This window comes from Mobula hypostoma, chromosome 17, assembly GCF_963921235.1.
Source record: "Mobula hypostoma chromosome 17, sMobHyp1.1, whole genome shotgun sequence".
Taxonomy (NCBI): domain Eukaryota; kingdom Metazoa; phylum Chordata; class Chondrichthyes; order Myliobatiformes; family Myliobatidae; genus Mobula; species Mobula hypostoma.
In genome coordinates this window covers 6,721,697-6,741,354 of record NC_086113.1, presented here as the reverse complement: position 1 = coordinate 6,741,354, position 19,658 = coordinate 6,721,697, and the positions used below count along the sequence as shown (strand labels likewise).

The following is a 19,658-nucleotide window of genomic DNA, read 5'->3' as shown; positions in this document are numbered from 1 at the left end:
TCTTTATTCCCTTTTCGGATCAGGATATGTGGTAAGCTTTGCTTTACACAGTTACAGATCACATGATTACATGAAGTATGTTAGTTGCCCTGCTCGGTTGATTTTGGCATATTATCCATATGATGAACAAGTAGTAATTGGAGTTTGGTAGCTTTTGGCTTCCATGGTAAAATACACTCAGTGGCCACTTTATTAGGTACACCTGTACACCTGCTCGTTAACGTAAATATCTAATCAGCCAATCATGTGGCAGCAACTCAGTGCATAAGAGACATGGTCAAGAGGTTCAGTTCAAACATCAGAAAGGGGAAGAAATGTGATCTCAGTGACTTTGACTGTGGAATGATTGTTGGTGGTATTCAGAGTGGTTTGAGTATCTCAGAAACTGATGATCTCCTGGGATGTCCATGCACAACATTCTCCAGAGTTTACAGAGAATGGTGCGAAAAACAAAAAAAAAATCCAGTGAGCAGGAGTTCTGTGGGAGAAAAAGCCTTGTTAATGAGAGCGGTCAGAGGAGAATGGCTAGATTGGTTCAAAGCTGACAGGAAGGTGACAGTAACTCAAATAACCAGACGTTTCAACAGTGGTGTGCAGGCGAGCATCTCGGAATGCACAGCGTGTCGAACTTTGAAGTCGATGGGGTACAGCAGCAGAAGAGCACAAACATACAGGAGATACGTAATAAGGTGGCCACTGTGTCTGCGCACTTATTCATCTTTGTATATTAACATCCTACACTGAAACAGCTTGTTACATATAGCAAACCACTCAAGGTGCTTTACAGGGACTAAAAAGGGAAAAACTGGGGAACTGTCTGATTTATAGTCCTTCAAGAAGTTCTATTTCTTACAATTTCAGCTTATAATTTCTAATAAAGAACAATATTGGTGTGAAACAGAACCCTCCCACACAGCAAAAAAACACATAATCTGACTCAATTTATCTTTCATTTTGAAACTACATGTATTATTCACTAATCATTATATTCAAAAAATGGGCTTTCATCACAAATATGAAGTGTCAAAGACTCTGAAATATTAGAGGAATGACTAAGATGATTTTCCATACAAACAGCAATGGCAACAAATAATAATTGTTTCCATTTTAATTCAACTTTCATAAAGAGTGGGACCAGTTTTAAAAGTTTAATTGTAAAATTAAATCTCTCCTGACTGCAGAGAGCATCTGTTTGGAAATTTGGTATGTAACATTTCAGGTTTTCCATGGCTTGTGCCCTAGAACAGAAAAGCCTACAGAAAGTGGGGGATGCACCCAGTATGTCACTGGAAAAGCCTCCCCCCACCCCACCTCACCACTGAGCACATTCACAAGGAGAACTGCTACAAGAAAGCAGCATCCATCATCACCAAAGACCCCCACCATCGCGGCTATGCTCTCTTCTCACTGCTGCCATTGGGAAGGCAGTACAAGAGCCTTAGGTCCCACACCACCAGGTTCAGGAAAAGTTATTACCCTTCAACCATCAGGCTCCTGAACCAGTGTTGATAACTTTGCTCACCACAACACTGAACACGACTTTAAAGAACTCTACAACTCATGTTCTCAGTATTAATTAATCAATCACTTTACTTTTTTGTATTTGTACAGATTGTCTTCAGCACATTGGTTGTTTGTCAGTCTTTGTGTGTAGTTTTTCATTGATGCCATTGTATTTCTTTGTTCTAACACAAATGCCCACGAGGAAATGAATCTGAGGGGAGATGGTGACGTATATGTACTTTGAACTTCGAGGTCAAAGTAAATTTATCATCAAAGTGCATATACTGTATGTCACTATATAATAGCTTCAGATTCATCTTCTTGCAGATATTTACAGGAAAGTGAAGAAATACAATGGAATTTATTAATGTATGGTCACTGAATTATAAACCAAAGATCAGTGAGACTTGAACACCACAATATTGGCATGAATCTCATAGGTGATTGCTTCTCTTCAATGACTAGATCCACGGCAGTCAGAATACTACAAATATTCTTGGTGTTACTATGCCTACAAGAGGGAAAACAGCTGATATTCTCTGTTGGTTGGAATAAAGGGCAGCACTATGGGCAAAAAAATTAGGGTAGTGGTGACTGGTACAACTACACTGAACATTAACAGGTTTTTGTAACTTAATTAATGTGAATTTGCCTGTAATTTTTCCCTCCAGTTTCTGAATCTTATTCCCAGATGTTACAAATCATTAATGAAATTTTATCCCACGGTGCATGTCAGTTATTTGGCTAAACTTCTGTAGGTTGCATTAGTGATTGTAAGTGAGCAGGTGAGAAGACAATAGCTTTACGTTCAATACACACAGCACCCTGACTGGCAGGCTTCACTGAACAAGATTGTGTGCTGAAATTCTGGAGTGTTGCCTTCTCCCTATCTGAGGGGATGAAATTAATTTTGTCCCAACATTCATGTTGATGCCACGGCCAGGAAAGCTCACCAATTCTCTACTTCCCCAAGATGCTAAAAGAAATTTGTCATGCCCCTGTCAACCCTTAAGAATTTTTATTGATACGCCGTAGAAAGCATTCTGTCTGGATGCATCGTAGCATTGGTGTGACAACTGCTCTGTATGTGACCACTAGAAGCCACAGAGGTTTGTGGGCACAGCTCAGCACGTCACAGAAAGCAGCCTCCCCCTTGACAGACTCTTGTCTACACTTCTCGCTGCCTCAGTAAAGCAGTCGGCATAATCAAAGGCCCCACCACCCCAGACAGTCTCTCTTCTCCCCCTCCCATCAAGATACAAAACCCAGGCTCAGGGACAGCTTCCACCCCACTGGTATCAGACTGCTGAGCAAACCTCTCGTACAATAAGACAGACTCTTGACCTCGTAATCTATCTTGTTTGGTTCTTGCCTGCACTGCACTTTCTCTGTTACTGTTATGCTTTATTCTGCATTTTGTTACTGCTTTACCTTGTTCTACCTCAATCAACTGTGTAATGATCTGATCTGTGTGAATAGTATGCAAGACATGTTTTCACTGTATCTTGGTACATGTGATAATAATCAACCAATACCGATACCAACCATCCTGCTGTAATGGGCTAACTCACAAAAAAACTAAAATCAACCTGGTACTATTTCTGTTCATAAAATTATTTGGAGTTGATTAAAATTTTAACAAATTATGTCAGTTCAAAGAAAGGCTAAAGGAAAACCTGGTATAAAGTTATATAAGCAATTAAACACACATCCACAACTTGCATTACATATGAGAAACTAAGATCTTATTAATGTGACACAAAATGCTGGAGGAACTCAGCAGGTCAGGCAGCATCTATGCAGGGGAATAAACAGTCAACGTTTCTGGCCCAGACCCTTCATCAGGACTGGAAAGGAAGGGGGCAGAAGCCAGAATAAGGAGGTAGAGGGAGAGGGGGAAGTACAAGCTGGCGGGTGATAGATGATACCAGGATGCATTTAAGGTCAGAGGGGTTAATTTCAAAGGATATGTGAGGGGTATTTTTTTATATACAGAGAATAGTGGCTGCCTGGAACTTCCCGAAGAAGGGTGTCGGCCTGAAATGTTGACTGTTTATTCCTCTTTATAGATGCTGCCTGACCTGGTGTTTTGCCTGGTTTACTCTGGATTTCCAGCATCTGCAGAATTTCTTGTGTTTGTGCACTGTATGGAGTGGTGGTAGAGGCAGAAACATTAGGGACTTTTAAAAGACGTTTGGATAAGCACATGTATGTGAAGAAAATGGAAAGATATGGACATTGGTTGGCAGAAGAGATTAAATAGCTATTTGATTACTGTTTTAATTGGTTCAGCATAACATTGTGGGTTGAAAGGTCTGTTCCTATAAGATTCATTTTCATGCAGGCATTCATATTAAATGAAAAGAAACAATTGAATCAATGAACCAGAATCAAGTTTAATATCACTGGAATGTCTTTGAATTTGATGTTTTGTGGAAAAACATTGCAATATATAATTTAAAAAATCTATAAATGACAATAGGAATTTTGAAAGATGTGTAGTGGAGAGTATATTGACTGGCTGCATTACGGAACTACCAATGTCCTTGAATGGAAAATCCTACAAAGTGTAGTAGATACGGCCCATTCCACCATGAGTGAAACCCTCCCCTCCATTCAGCACCATCTACATGAAGCACCATCGCAGGAAAGCAGTACCCATCGTCAGGGACCCTCACCACCCAGGTCAAGCTCTCTTCATGCTGCTGCCATCAGGAAGAAGGTACAGGAGTCTCAGGACCCACACCACCAGGGTCAGGAATAGTTATTACCCCTCAACCTTCAGGCTCTTGAACCAGTGGGGATAACTTCACTTGCCCCATCATTGAAATAGTCAATCATTGAGTATGCTGGCAGGAAAATGAATCTCAGGGTCGTATATGATGGCATACATGTATTTTGGTAATAAACTTACTTCGAACTTTTAAGAAATATATTTAAAAAATTAAATAAGTAGTGCAAAGGTGGGGGGAATGATGCAGTAAAAAACTACAAAGACAAACAAACAACTAATGTGCAAACGTTGCTACACAAATGTTGAAGAGGAAAAGCTTTCCCAAAATTTTACATCAAGCTGCCTTGATTGCTCATCACATTTTCAGAAACGTTTCTGTGATTTGCATAAAATGAATTACTGAGGTGCAGTGACTCAGTAGGCAAAAGTAAGCAGGCTGAATTGAAGCATTTTCTGCCAAGATCTAATTAAAAAATATAGAATTCTGCATGTTTCTAATCTGTAAATAAAGTAGTGGGCAACTCTAAAGCATTTATCATGCCATTACTTACCTCTAGTGTAGATATTACAGATAGCCACTGTATGTTAAAAGGTTATTTTGCAGGTCTGATTTTTTTTACAGGTTTAATGTGCAATTTGCCAGGACAGCGCAAGCCATACTGTTGCGTTCTCACACTTAGTATGCAGTGACATAGCTGTACATATTAAAGTTAAAAGCATAACTTGAGAAAACAAAATTAAGAAGCCTGCATGTCAATTAATATCAAATTGCCAGCATTAATGACCAGAAGAAATGGAAATACTTCAAAATAATTCACTATTTTTAGAATACTTGTGCCATTGAGTCAAGCTAGAGCTTAAATTATTAAAATAAAATTTACATTTTGAAAAAAAAAACATCAGATTTCACCTGTGATTACTTTTGGAAATGTTATCACGAGCGTTAGTGTGAAAGCTTAGATTTCACATGGAGGTGTTATTTAAGTGTAAATTTATCACTCTGAACAGACTGAACACTCCATGCATCTGCCGTGCATTGCAGGTTTAATGTTGGGTTTCTATGTCATCCCCAAGCATTTTCAGATCAGTAGACAGATGAGTAACTTTTACACTTACCGGACATGCCAGCTTTAGTTTGAGGCAAGTTCATTTGATTATAATGCTTTCTTTAGGAAACGTTAGAACATCAAGGACATATATATACAGAAAGGTGCCAGAATAAGGCCAGTAACACCGTGAAGGATCCCACCCATCCTGCTCATGGACTGTTTGTCCCACTCCAGTCAGGGAGAAGGCTACGTAGTATCCACGCCAGGACCACTAGACTCAAAAACTAACTTTCCCCACGATGTCAGGGTGATCAACATCTCCACTCATTAACCCGTCCCATCACTGCTACTTTATCATTTCCTGTCAGTCCCCTTGTGTACAGATACTCATTAACCTAGCGTCACTTTATGTGCCTACAATTGGTATATGTATATAAGCTAATTTTATGCATTGATGTTTATTGCGTTCTTTGTGCTGTGTTTTCTAATGTTGCAGCAGATACGCAGTAATGATTATTTTGTTCTCCTTTACACTTGTATACTGATGAATGACAATATACAATCTTGAATCATCAGCAATAAAAGTGAATTGACTTGCAACTTGGTCCATCCCCATACATACACTGTTCAATGTTAGATGAGGAAATGGTATTATCATGGTCAATCTAATGCGATCTCTTGTCAAGGAGGATTTGTGTGCAACATCATGTTGAGGCAGGAAGGAGAAGCAGATACGAGACTCCTAATTTGGATTAAAATGGTTCCCAAGAGCACTTCTGCCTTCAGTGTTTCTGCCCCACCAAGAATTCCCTTGGATAAACACAGGAGATTATGCAGATGCTGGAAATCCAGAGCAACACAGTCAAAATTCTGGAGAAACTCAGCAGGTCAGGAGGACAAGAAGCTATCAGATTGGGCAATCATCAGTCCTGATGAAGGGTCTCAGCCTGAAATGTCAACTGTTTATTCCCCTCTATCAATGCCGCCTGACCTGTTGAGTTCCTTCAGCATTTTGTGTGAGATGCCCTTGGGTTATCTCTGAGACCTTCCTTATGAAGATTGAAGACCTGCTTCACTGGGTTTCACAATTTAAATTTCATCATTCAAAAATAAAAGTATACTTCAAGTGTAACAAATAAAGAGATCCAGCTTAAAATCAGTGAGTTTTCCATCGTACTCCCAAATTGGACTTGGTGGAAATGTGTTGGTCATCTAGACGTGATGCACTCACCATAGGATGCATTTATAAGGAATGGTAAGAGTTGAGCAGAATATACGGTATTTCTGTTTTTTGCACTTTGTTAAAATCTATTCAATATACACATACTGTAATTGATTGATTATTTATTATTATTATTTTTATGTTATTTATTTATTTTTCTCTTCTATATTATGTATTGCATTGAACTGCTGCTGCTAAGTTAACAGATTTCACGTCACATGCTGGTGATAATAAACCTGATTCTGATAATGTTGAAAACAATGGATACCAGCCCCAGGACATCCTTGAACCGTGTGGGTCGTTGAGGCAAAGTGGTTCAATGTTTTTCGTGGCAAATAAAACTTATCTTAATTTTTGGTTTTACGTTTGTTGATTTAATGATAAATTAGGGTGGCACAGTGACTAGGGCAGCACATTAGTGTAGTGGCTAGCACAGCACTTTAAAATATGGATGGCTCAGTTCCTGCTGCTGCATGTAAGGAGATTGTACATTCTCCCCGTGCCCGTGTGGGATTCCACCTGCTGCTCCGGTTTCTTCCCACAGTCCAAAGCCGTAATGGTTGGTAGGTTAATTGACAAATGTAAAATGTCTCATGATTAGGCTAGGATTAAATTGAGGGCTGCTGGGTGGCATGTCTGAAAGGGCCAGAAGGACCTATTCTGGGCTGATCTCAATAAATAAGTGAAAAATAAAGGTCAAATTATCAGTATATTTTGGGAAATTTCATAACAATCCAAACTTTCCTCTTTGGATTTTATTGAAGTCTGTGATTGGAATGCATGATTATATTTTATTTGTTTGCCTATTTAACACACCCCTCCACCATAACGTTATCATTCTCTGTCACCTTATGTACAGATACTCGTGTATCTAGCACCATTTTATGTACATACAATCAGTCTATATACATAAGCTAATCTTATGTATTTATATTTATTAAAAACATGATGCTGGAAAGGAATAAACTGTTGAAGTTTTGGGCCAAAACATCGAGTATTTATTCATTTCTATAGATACTGCCTGACCTGTTGAATTCCTCCAGCATCTTGTGCATGTTGCAATTTTTTTATTGTGTTCTTTATGATGTCACTGGGTTTTTTATGCAGCATTGCATCCAGAGTAACAATTGTTTTGTTCTCTTTTTACACTTGTGTGCTAATGAGTGACAGTAATCTGCCTTTGACCTGAATTTTCCTGCACATTATTGACCATTTATTCCCACACAAACATCAATAAAATAAATACATTACACTATAGTGTTGGGCGGCATGGCTCGGTGGGCTGGAAGGGCTAAGTAAATAAAATTATAGGCCTTCAACCCATAACCAGAGGAAAACTTGGTAAAAATCTGTTGCTGCTCTGATCTGCTGCATATTGATCTGATTTGAACGTGGCATTATACAATTACATTCACAAGCTGACTCTCCTGTGGCTGATGACCAATGTGTGACTAATTTAGGGGAACTTCGAACCTCATCAGAAACCTGGGTACGTGATAACAAACTGAAAGTTAAACGGAACTTGAAAATCAAAACTGTTCTGGAAAAACATAAAAGTGAAAGCCATTTTATTCAGGTTTTTCTTCTGTACTCATAATTGCTTTACTATCAATTTACAATGCATATAGAGCCAACAATAGTTATCACATAACAGATAAATCCAAATTCAGAATTCCAAAACAATTACAGCTGTTTAAATTAATTAAGACAGAATACACTGATCAATACATTTAACTGAAAGATATACTCTCCAACTCTATTATCAGGGGACTCTGATTGCAAGAAAAAAGAATGTCCGTGAAAAATTTTGTAATACAGCTTAATAAAGTCTCAAAGTCGCAGTTGACAATTTAATAAAGTCTGCAGATCAAACATAAGAAATTAATCCAGATTATAATCAGTGAATTTTCTGGATGTATTCTTTCTGTTAGTTACTGATTTTGTGATGTGGCACGTGCTTGATTCTCCAAGTTCAGCTACATGCTACTCGGTACTTTCTGTTGCCTTTTCTTAGAAGGAATGCCAGTTCTTTGAAATTCTTCCCTTTCTTTCAGATATTCTTGCTTACATTCTTCGTATAACGTTGAATCATTATAACTTAAGATGAAAAGAACAAGAAAAAAAATTTTAGTGTGAAATAATATTCTACCAAAATGTAATTGGGAAGCAAAACACATATCTGTATTTGGTGAACGCAGGAGATCCTGCAAATCCAGAGCAACACACACAAATACTGGAGGAACTCTGCAGGTCAGGTAGTATCTATGGAAATAAATGAACAGTTGACGTTTCTGGCCAGGACTCTTCATCAGGATTGAATACTTGATGCACACTGCAAGTAAATTCTTAAAACTAAAAATGTTTAACGATGATAAAAAGTAACACATTTTTTGGAAATTCATGTACATAATGAAAGAGAACAGTAATCTGACCATTGGAAGGACATAATTATTGCAACCTAAAGGTCAATATCCTAAGAAATCATTCTTCTCTTTCAGAAGTGCACGTGCATGTGCTAATAATTAGATTATCAAGCAGTCACAATACCCTTGAGGAAAAGGCTTTAGGGTGGCTCTCTACACAAACACGACATACCTAGAAGTGGGTGGAATAGATACTAACGGAGCGAGCAGGAACAATATTCTCTCCAGTGTAAATGCCAAAGCGTATTATACACAAGTATTTGCAAACTAATGATATCGTTATTCTCCAGGTCTGTACTTAGATGTAACATTATGTGTAACCTACATAAGCAGATATTGATTCCAAAATCGCTTGAGGCTAACATCTCATTCGTTTATTTATGAGCATCAGATGCCTCGAAGTTGTCATGCATTAAACTATGTGAAGTTCTGTATTCCTGCAGTTGGGAATGATTTAAAATTAGAAGTTAATGCTTATCATTTCAAGTGGAAGTTTTATTTTAATAACAGTATAAATATTAATTAATGCCAACCAACCACTGGACATTAAATCCAGGTCTTGGCAGTGATGCTCAGACCATGAAATAATGACTAATTTAAAAAATCTTGATTCATATCCACATATTTGTAACTAACCTTACCGTAGAGCTTATGAACTTCCACTGTTCGCCTTTTGCACTATTTACTATTTTTTAACCTGTAGCAAATTTTATGTCATGCATTGTGTTGCTGTCACACAAAAAAAAACTTAACAATGTATGCCGTGATAATAAACCTAATTCTGATAGACACAGGAGAGTCTGCGGATGCTGGAGACCTTGAGCAACACACACAAAGTGCTGGAGGAACTCAGCAGGTCAGGCAACAGGCATCTCATTCTGATATATGAATTTGGATTGCAGTTGTTCAAATTAAGGATAGGTCAATGTTCTAAAATTACCTTTTAAACGACCATCATATCACTGATACATTTTGAAAATACTTGAAGATTTTCTAAACACTGTGTTATAGTTTTTCCAAAGTGCTGGTGTTTAAGACCGTTAGACATTGGAGCAGAATTCGGCCAATAACCCTGTCAAGACTGCTCTGCTATTCCAACATGGCTGATCTATTATCCCTTTCCACCCCATTCACCCTTACTAATCAAGAACTTATCAAACTCCGCTTTAGATAGACCCAATGAGTTGACTTTCACAGCCGTCTGTGGCAATGAACTCCACTGATTCACCGACCTCTGGCTAAGAAAATTCCTCCTCATCTCTGTTCAGAGGCTACCCACTGGTCCTAGACTCTACTGCTATAAGAAATATTCTGTCCATATCCACTCTGTCTAGGCCTTTCAATATTTGATAGGTTTCAATTAGATCCCCCCCTTATTCTTCTAATCTCCAGTGAGTACAGGCCCAGAGCCATCAAATGGTCCTCATACATTAACCCTTTCATTCCTGTGAACATCTCCTGGACCCTCTCCAAAGCCAGCACATCCTTTCTTAGATAAGGGTCCAGAACTGCTCACAATGCTCCAACTGGGGTCTGACCAATGCCTTATAAAGCCTCAGCATTATTATATGTCTACCTGCATAAACTGAACGTGTTATTCCCCAAACTACATTTGAGCATTTTGCAAATTTTTCTTACTGTTACTGAAAAGGAACTGGGCTTCAATCACTAAATTAAATTGGTAAGGAAAATTATTTGCCCGTAAGTAACAAGTTAATATTGCTTGTCGCTTTAAAACACTCAGCTCAATGTGCTCCCAGAGAGAACATGTTAAGACGTTTGATAAAACTAGGCAGCAGCTGAGGCATAAGAACAAACCTTGACCTTTATTTACAGTCTGATTAAAGTGTTATTTTCACAGAGATGGAAAACTTGTGAAAACTGAGCAGTTTATTATTTACAGGGCCAAATTTTCAATCATGTAACCCAGCGCATGTAATAAATCAGCAAATGAAAATTTAAAGAAAGCCTGCAGATGCTTGCAATGTGAAACAGAATTTGCTGTGCATATGAAATAGGTCAGGCTGCATCTATGGAAAGGGAGACGGAGGTAATGCTCCAAGCTGGTGACCCTTTGTCACAGCTGGGAAGGAAAGAGGAGAAGCTCATCTAGCTGCAGGGAGAGTGGAGTGGAGGGAGAACATTTGGGGTGACCAGAGGGATGAGTTATACACAAGGTTATCGAATCACTGAGTGAAGTTTGAGAATGAAAACAGTGACAATAGAGTGCAGCGGTTGCAAAAACATTCACACATTTTGTATGTCAAGAACGAATAGCTGAAATACAACTGATATAGAAACTGAAATAAAATTTAACAAAATTTGTATTTTAAAATAAAACTTATGAAAGTTTGATGAAAACTTAACAAAACTACAAAAATCATGTTTTAAAATATTAATTAGCAAATATTACAATCCTCTTGTTTATTTTCACTTCTTTAAGGCCAGAAAGGTTGCTAAAATACCGTTAAAAATTCGCACGTCATCCAATAAAACTGTACGTTTTCAAGATAGTTTTCAATGAAGAATATTTCATTAACTATACGAGGCCCTTGTTAGATCACTATTTTCATAAAATAAAACTGGAGAATGTTGCAAATGAACACTCTGTGAACAAAAGGAATCACTCCTAGCAACTTTATCCGTGTTAGGTATGTATTTCAGTTCTGACGTTGTCATAGAACACAGACTAGTACAGATTGGGACTAGTATAGCAGGAAACAGGCCCTTCAGCCCACAATGTGCCAAATCAGTTAAATTAGCATCAAACCAAACCAAACTAATCCCGTCTGCCTACACAATATCCATATCCTTCCATTTTCCTCACATTCATGTGCCTACCTAAGCATCTCTAAAGTCTCTAATGTATCTGCCTCTACCACCGCCCCAGGAAGCACATTCTAAGCACCAACCATTCTCTGTGTAAAAAACTTGCCCCTCGCATCTCAGCTTAAATGCATGCCTCTGGTATTAGACACTTCAATCCTGGGAAAAGATACTGCCTGTCTACTCTATCTATGCCTCTCATAGTCTTATAACATTTTATCAGATCTCTCCTCAGCCTCTGCTGCTCCCGACAACACACGCCAAGTTTGTCCAACCTTGCATTATAGTACATGCCCTCGAATTCAGGCAGCATCCTGGTGAACCTGCACCTTCTGCAGAGCCTCAACATCCTTCCTATAACGGGGTGAGCAGAACTGTAAGCCATATTACAGATATGGCCCGACTCAAGTTTTATAAAGCTGCCACATAACTTCCTGACTTTTGAATTCAATGCCTTGACTAATAAAGGGAATCAGGCCGTATGCCTTCGTAACCACCCTATCAACCTGTGTAGCCACGTATAGCAAGCTATCAACTTGGAACCCAACAGCCCTCTGCTCATTGACATCCTGTTAAGGATCTTACCCTTAACAGTGTACTACTCTCTCTTTGCAGTTAACCTACCATGGTGCAACACTTCCCATTTGTCCATCTGCCCTTCCTCTGCACGCTCTGAGCAGAAGGAATCACTTCCAGCAACTCTATCTGTATTTAAATACGTATTTCTGTTCTGAGGTTGTTCTAATGATGCTGAGTTCCAAAGTGTAATGATAGCAAACACTCTTCCATCACTACAATGGCAAAATCCGAACGATGATTCCCAGCAGTCCTCCAGCTCAATGGCTACTCTGTCTACATAAATCTCAACATTCATTTGAAGAAACTTTCTTAATTTCCACAATAACTGCAAATAAAAAAAGACTGTCTACTGGGACAAACGTCAAACACAACTTACTTATGGTGCAGGGTTAAGAAAACCACTCATTAACCCAAAAACAGGATTTGAATTGCATCTGGATGATAGACTTACTGAACAGGCTTAACTTAACAATAATGTTACCCACCATTCCTACCTGGAGGAAGGGAAATTGTTCTAGGGCACAAAGTATGTTAGCTGGTGACTAAGGTCCTCTAAGGTCCCAGTCCGGTAGGGTGAAACAGGAGGAAGATTATTCTCCACTCAGTGACAACCTTATTAGGTCCAGGAGTGTATCTAATGATGTGGCCCTGGGAGTGGGACCCGGTGTGGTCTTCTGCTGCTCTCGCTGGTCTACTTCAGAGATGTTCTTCTGCACACCACCGTTGTGTCACGTGGTTATTTGAATTTTTGTTGCCTTCCTGTCAGCTTGAACCAGTCTGGCCAATCTCCTCAACACCTCTCATTAACAAGGTGTTTTTGCCCATAGAACTGCCACTTACTGGATGTTTTTATTTTGTTTTTTTACACCATTTTCTGCAAACTCTATAGAGATTATTGTGCATGAAAATCCCAGGAGATCAGCAGTTTCTGAGATACTCGAACCACCCCATCATGCACCAATCATTTCACAGTCAAAGTCACCTAGATCACATTTCTTCTCCATCCTGATGTTTGGTCTGAACTACACCTGAATCTCTTGACCATGTCTGCATGTTTTTATGCATTGAGTTGCTGCCACATGATTGACTGATTCGATATTTGCATGAACAAGCTGGTGTACCTAATAAAATGGCCACCAAGTGTATATTACACTGGGATTCATATGAGATATTAAAATGCAAAAGTGTTTTAATCCCAGCAATGCAATCTCTCACTTTTATAAATCCAACCAAGAATTGAGGACAGAAGGAAGCAAACTCACCCAAAAAGGATTCAAGGAAAAACTTTCAAATCAGAGGTCTGTAAGACCATAAGACCATAAGATAAAGCAGAAATAGGCCATTTGACCAAATGAGTATGCTCCACCATTCTGTCATGGTTCATTTACTATCCCTCTCAACCACATCCTCTGGTCTTCTCCTTGTAACCTTTGACTCCCTGACTAATCAAGAACCTATCAAACTCTGCTTTAAATATATTCAATGACTTGGCCTCCCTAGCCGTCTGTGGCAATTAATTCCACAGATTCACTATTCTCTGGTTGTAGAAATTTCTCCTCATCTTTGTTCCAAGTGGACAACGCTCTATTCTGTGGCCGTGCGTCCTCTGGTCCTAGACTCTCCCACTACAGGCGACATCCTCTCCACATCCACTCTATTGAAAGATTTTGCTTAATGACAGTTAATTCACATGAAGGCAAAAAAAACGTGCACATTCACCAGTATTCAATCATCAGAGTAATTTTTTAATCTTTCACACCCCTCTCAAAGCTGCATTGCAGTCTGCTGCTGCTGACACTAGCATTGCTCGTTTGCCACGATCTATATGCAAAATGAGACTTTTTTATTTTTTGACCATTTGCAGACAATGAGACATTTAATACATTTTTATTCTGCGTCTCACACCTGGTTAACTTATCTAGCATCTGTTACAGTTTCACATAATTGAAAGTGGTAGCATTCCTTAAATCTTGTAACATTTCTGACCAACCCAGCATGCTCATTATTTTAACTTTTAATCTGCAGAATTGAATATGTAGAGAAAAAAGGCATCAAGCAAGCTAGATATTAATTGTGTAATCCTGAGACAACCACAAAAAATGAAGGTGTTAAAAATCTTGGTGTTACAGAAAAAATATTCATGAGAAAGATTATTGCAGAGTTAAGTACTTAGACTGTGAAGTATCCTGCACACCCCTGGTCACCTTGCCCACCTTGCTGTAACAACTAGGACAGTAGAGATGCCAGGCAGGATAGTTGAAAGCACCTCTTGCGGGATGCGGGAAGGTAGAGAGACGTCCAGCGTCCCTGATGACTACAACTGTGAGCAGTGCATCCAGCTGCAGCTTCTAACAAACTACGTTAAGGAGCTGGAGCTGAACCTGGATGAACTCCAGATCATTCAGGAGGCTGAGGGGGTGATAGATAGGACATATAGAGAGGTCAAGAAAGTTCAGTCGCTCAGCACTCAGGATGAGGTAGTAAATTGGATTAGACGTTGGCTTCGTGGGAGAAGCCGGAGAGTGGTAGCAGAGGGTTGCCTCTCCGACTGGAGGCCTGTGACTAGTGGTGTGTCACAGGGATCGGTGCTGGATCCTTTGTTGTTTGTCATCTATATCAATGACCTGGATGATCATATGGTTAACTGGATCAGAAATTTGCGGATGACAACAAGATTAAGGGTGCAGTGGACAGTGAGAAAGGATATCATGGCTTCCAGAGGGAAAATGGGCTAAAAAATGGCAGATGAAATTTAATGCAGACGAGTACGAGGTTTTGCATTTTGGTAGGACCAGCTAGGGTAGGTCTTACACAGTGAACAGTAGGCACTGAGGACTGTGGTAGAATAAAAAGAATCTGGGAATAAAGAAACATAATTCATTGAAAGTGCTGTCACAGGTAGATAGGATCGTAAAGAAAGCATTTGGCACATTGGCCTTCATAAATCAATGTACTGAGTACAGAAGGAAGGATGTTATGTTGAAGTTGTATAAGCTGAGTCCATGCCAACCACCCAGCACCTATTCAGACTATCTTTCTATCTATCTATACTCTGGCCCTATGAGCCACATCACCCAGCCGCTCACCTATCGAGTCTAGCCTAATCACGGGATTTACAGTGACCAGTGACCAGTATGACTCTGGATTGAGAAGAAACCGGAGCACCCAGGCAAAACCCATGCGTTCAAAGTGAGGAATGTACAAACTCCTGACAGGTGACATCGGAATTGAACTGTGAACTCTGATGCCCCCAAGCTCTAACAGCATTGCGCTAAATGCTACGCTACTGTGGTACCCTAAGTTTATAACAAATGTTCAGCCCATTGGAACATGGAAGAAAGCTGAAGCACCTGGATGAAAGTTATGGGGTCACTGGAAGAATGCACAAACCCCACATAGACAGCACCCAAAGTCAGGCCTGAACCTGTGAGACAGAGGCAAAAGATCTTCCAGTGGAACTGTTGTTTTATTTTAAATGCACTCTCTTGTCCCAATCCACTATTACCATTCGATTTGCCTCATGAAACTCTTAAACAACCCCATAATTTTGTGTCTTCTAATTCTGCCCACATATTTTTGGTGGGGATTTTTATCTCTCTCTCAAGGTGTCATCCCAGTAACTGGACACAATATACCAAACACATCACACCATTCCTATAAGGCACAGCCCAAATATTCAAAGTCAAAGTCAAATTTATTATTAAAGTAAATATATGTTACTATATACCATCTTAAGATTCATTTTCTTGCAGGATTTATGGGAAAGTGAAGAAATACAACAGGATTTATGAAAAACTATACATAAAATAAATGTTTAAACGTGCAAAAGACAAACTCTGCAAATGAAAAAAAAATTGAGAATTTGAGTTGTAAAGAGTCTGTGAAGGTGCGTCTGTAAGTTGTAGAATCAGTTCAGAGTTATAGTGAGTGAAGTTATTTATGTCGATTCAGGAACCCGATGGTTATAGGGTAATAATTGTTTCTGAATCTAGTGATGTGGGATCTAAAAACTATTCTTGTAAAATAATTTGTTTAGATTTACTATAACATTTTAACTTTTGTATTCCATAAACCCAATATTTTGTTTGGAAAAGATGTGAGGGGATACAGAGGGCCACCAAGTATGATTCTACAAAAGGAAAATGCCGCCAATGCTGGAAATCTGAAATAAAAATGGAAAAAGTTGGAAACACTCAACAGGTCACATGGTGTTTGCAGAGATTTGGCAGATCCTGCATTGTTTCACCTGCTCCCTCTTTTCCAAACTCAGCGTATAACTTTCTCCATTCACAGAATTTATTGTTTGGTGTTGTTTACAAAGATTTTGTTTTTAAAGTAAAGTTAGGTTTGTAAAACCTAAGAGAGAGGTTATGGCTATTTGGTAGGAATTCCCTCTGTTGCTTCACGCAGTTGGAGGCTCAGAGGGAAAGAACATAAAGATATTCTGAACAGAGAAAACAGAAGATATTCTGCAGATATGGAAACCCAGAGTAAATCTTACAAAATGCTGGAGGAATTCAGCAGGTCAGGCAGCATCTATGGAGAGGAATAAAGAGTCGGTGTTTCGGGCCAAGACCCTTCATCAGGACAATAAATCTCATAATTTCTCCTATCTGAAGTGCTTATCTTCTATTGTTATCTCTACTTAATCACAACAATACTTCTAACTAATTTATGGTATTTTTGGTAAGAATTTTTAAAATTTAACTTTGATTGGACAGCTGAGGCTTGCTGTCAAAACATGAAGATGGCAATAAGTTGCTCCAGCTAGGTGGCAACAGAGCGGAGGCTAATCTTTGAAGGACAGTAGTTTCAAAGCTGAAGTAAACATGGGACATATCAAAAGGATTACCTTTTTTCTCCATCTTGAACTGGAGATTAGCATACTATTTATTTAATGTATAATTAATGAAGCTTGTTTTCATTTTGATTACTTTATGATTATGAAGGGAATACATTGATGCATGAAGATTTCTTAGTGTGGCTGTCCTTACTTGCACAAGAAACAATGAGGAAATCCCCTCATTTTCTGAGGTACAAGCAACAAAGGGAAGTCCTTCCAAACAGTTATAACCTAATCCTTTTAATAAGCTGATCTTGAAGATTTGGAAACAGGAGATCAAGGCTGAGCTTCCAAGAATTTGGCCAATCTTCAGGAAGAATTTAATTCATTTGGTATTGTCCCACACATGCTTCAACCTTAAAGCTATTCTCTATCACAGAACCACTTGGCTCTGGCAAGTAACTTGTTGCCTCCTTCATATTTATGGACAACAAGTTCTGTGGGTATTAGTGGTTAGTGCAATGGTTATTACAGCTTGGGGAATCAGAGTTCGGAGTTCACTTCTGACCTCATTCGTAAGGAGTCTCTGTACGACCTCGTTGTGGAATGCATGGGATTTCTCTGAGTCCTCCCACTGCCCAAAGACGTATTGGGTAGGTTAATTGGTCACTGTGAATTGTCCCATTATTAGGTTAGTATTAAATCGGGGTTGTCAGGGGTTGCTGAGTGGTGCGACTTGAAGGGCCGGAGGGGCCTATTCCGTGCTGCACCTCTAAATAAATAAAGCAAGTAAATAAGTAAATAACTATCCACCGAAAATATATGATTGCATACACATATCCAGAATATATGCATAAGGTTGCAGCTCGTATATTCAGTGGTCGAGTATAAACGGGTCTGAAATATTTTACTTGCGCTAACATTAGCATCACATAATGCTGTGTGATGAGTTGCAATCTACGGTCAGTAGCGTATTGAAGAACCCATTTTCACTTAACCTATCTTTTGGAGCCAGGTGGTGGGGCCAGTTAGATCTACTAAGATCATCTCATTGCAAAGTCTGCAATATATTGGTGGGAACCAGACAAGCAAGCAACAACCCCCTTTCCTCTCACCTGGACTCATCTATCACTTGCTACCTTGTACTCATCCCCCTACCAACTTCTTATTCTGGTTTTTGCCCTCTTCCTTTCCAGTCCTGATAAAGAGTATCAGCCCCAAAACTTCAAATGTTTATTCCCCTCCCACAGATGCTGCTTGGCCTGCTAAATTCACCAAGTATTTTATGTGTGCAGATTTCCAACATCTGCAGGATCTTTTGTGTAAACAAACCAACAAGCTGGGACAGGAAACATTATTAGATGTGGAAGCTGATCGAGTGACACAAGAGACTGCAGATGCTGTATTCCGGAGCAATTCAGCGGATCGACCAGCATCTTTGCCATGTGTTTGTGATGCTGCTACAAATAAGTTTTTCTTTGCACTGGTGCATATACAATAAATTCGACTTTGACTTTGTGGGAGGAAAGGTATATTCAGTGTTGAGGATCAAAAATCTGCATTAGGTAATGCAAGAGAGCTACTTGAAGAAAACCTTGTCCAATTACCATCGCCATACAACCTATAGCACCAGAGGTCCCAACATACTGGAACACTGGTATAAGAAATGCCAACCATTCCATGTCTAGATTGCATTTCAGTAAATTGGATCACTTGGCCATCCTTCTCCTACCTACATACAGGCAGAGGCTAAAAATCAAAGCTCCAGAGATTAGGACTACAAAGAGGTGGTTGTGGGATGCAGAGGAGCAGCTATGGGATTGTTTCAAATCTTTGGATTGGGCTATGTTCAAGGACTCATCTGTGAACCTGAATGAATACACCAAGGTATCACGGACTTTATTAAAACAGTTGTAAACAAGTGGGTCCTAGAAAGATGTCGTAGAGTTTTTACCTGAGATGTTGACAATTCCTTTCTCCTACAGATGCTGCTTGAACTGCTGAGTTTCTTCATTAAATCAATGTCTGGTACCAGATCAACACACACAAAATGCTGGAGGAACTCAGAAGACCAGGCCAGCCTAAAACATCAACAGTACTTTTTTCCCATGGGTGCTGCCTGTCCTACAGAGATCCTCCACCATTTTGTGTGTGTTGCTCAGGTACCTGATGTTGCTCTGTACCTTTGTTCTTTTTGACAATGTCACTATGATTCTCAACTTGTAGGTAAGAAAACAAAAGCTACAGAAAGGACTGCTCCAGACGACTGCATTACTACCAAGATTTATCTGTTGCAAGAATTCCCTACAATTCTTCTAAATTTTAAATTCTATTTTTTTTGGTAAAAACATTATGGACTGTCTAACTTTTAAAGCTCTGGGTGTTGTGCTGTGAGGTACCACAGTAGTCATTTAAACAAGATGTGAAAATTTGATCACAAATTCTGAAACTAATAATCTGATCAGATACTACTCGATCTGCTGAATTCCTCTAGCAGATTCAAGCTAGTCCACTTTCAATTGAGCACTCTTAGTAATTT

The 19,658-nt window shown here is 39.2% G+C and overlaps 1 protein-coding gene across 1 annotated transcript in view; it reads right to left on the bottom strand.

Annotated features, from left to right (window-relative positions):
• Positions 1–8,056: 8,056 nt before the first annotated feature.
• Positions 8,057–19,658, bottom strand: part of cmc1 (C-x(9)-C motif containing 1) — a 73,830-nt gene continuing 62,228 nt past the window's right edge. Inside the window, exon 4 of the mRNA XM_063069288.1 lies at positions 8,057–8,605. Coding sequence (XP_062925358.1) covers positions 8,485–8,605 — 121 coding nt within the window. The 3' untranslated portion in view covers positions 8,057–8,484. The remainder of the gene's footprint in view (positions 8,606–19,658) is intronic.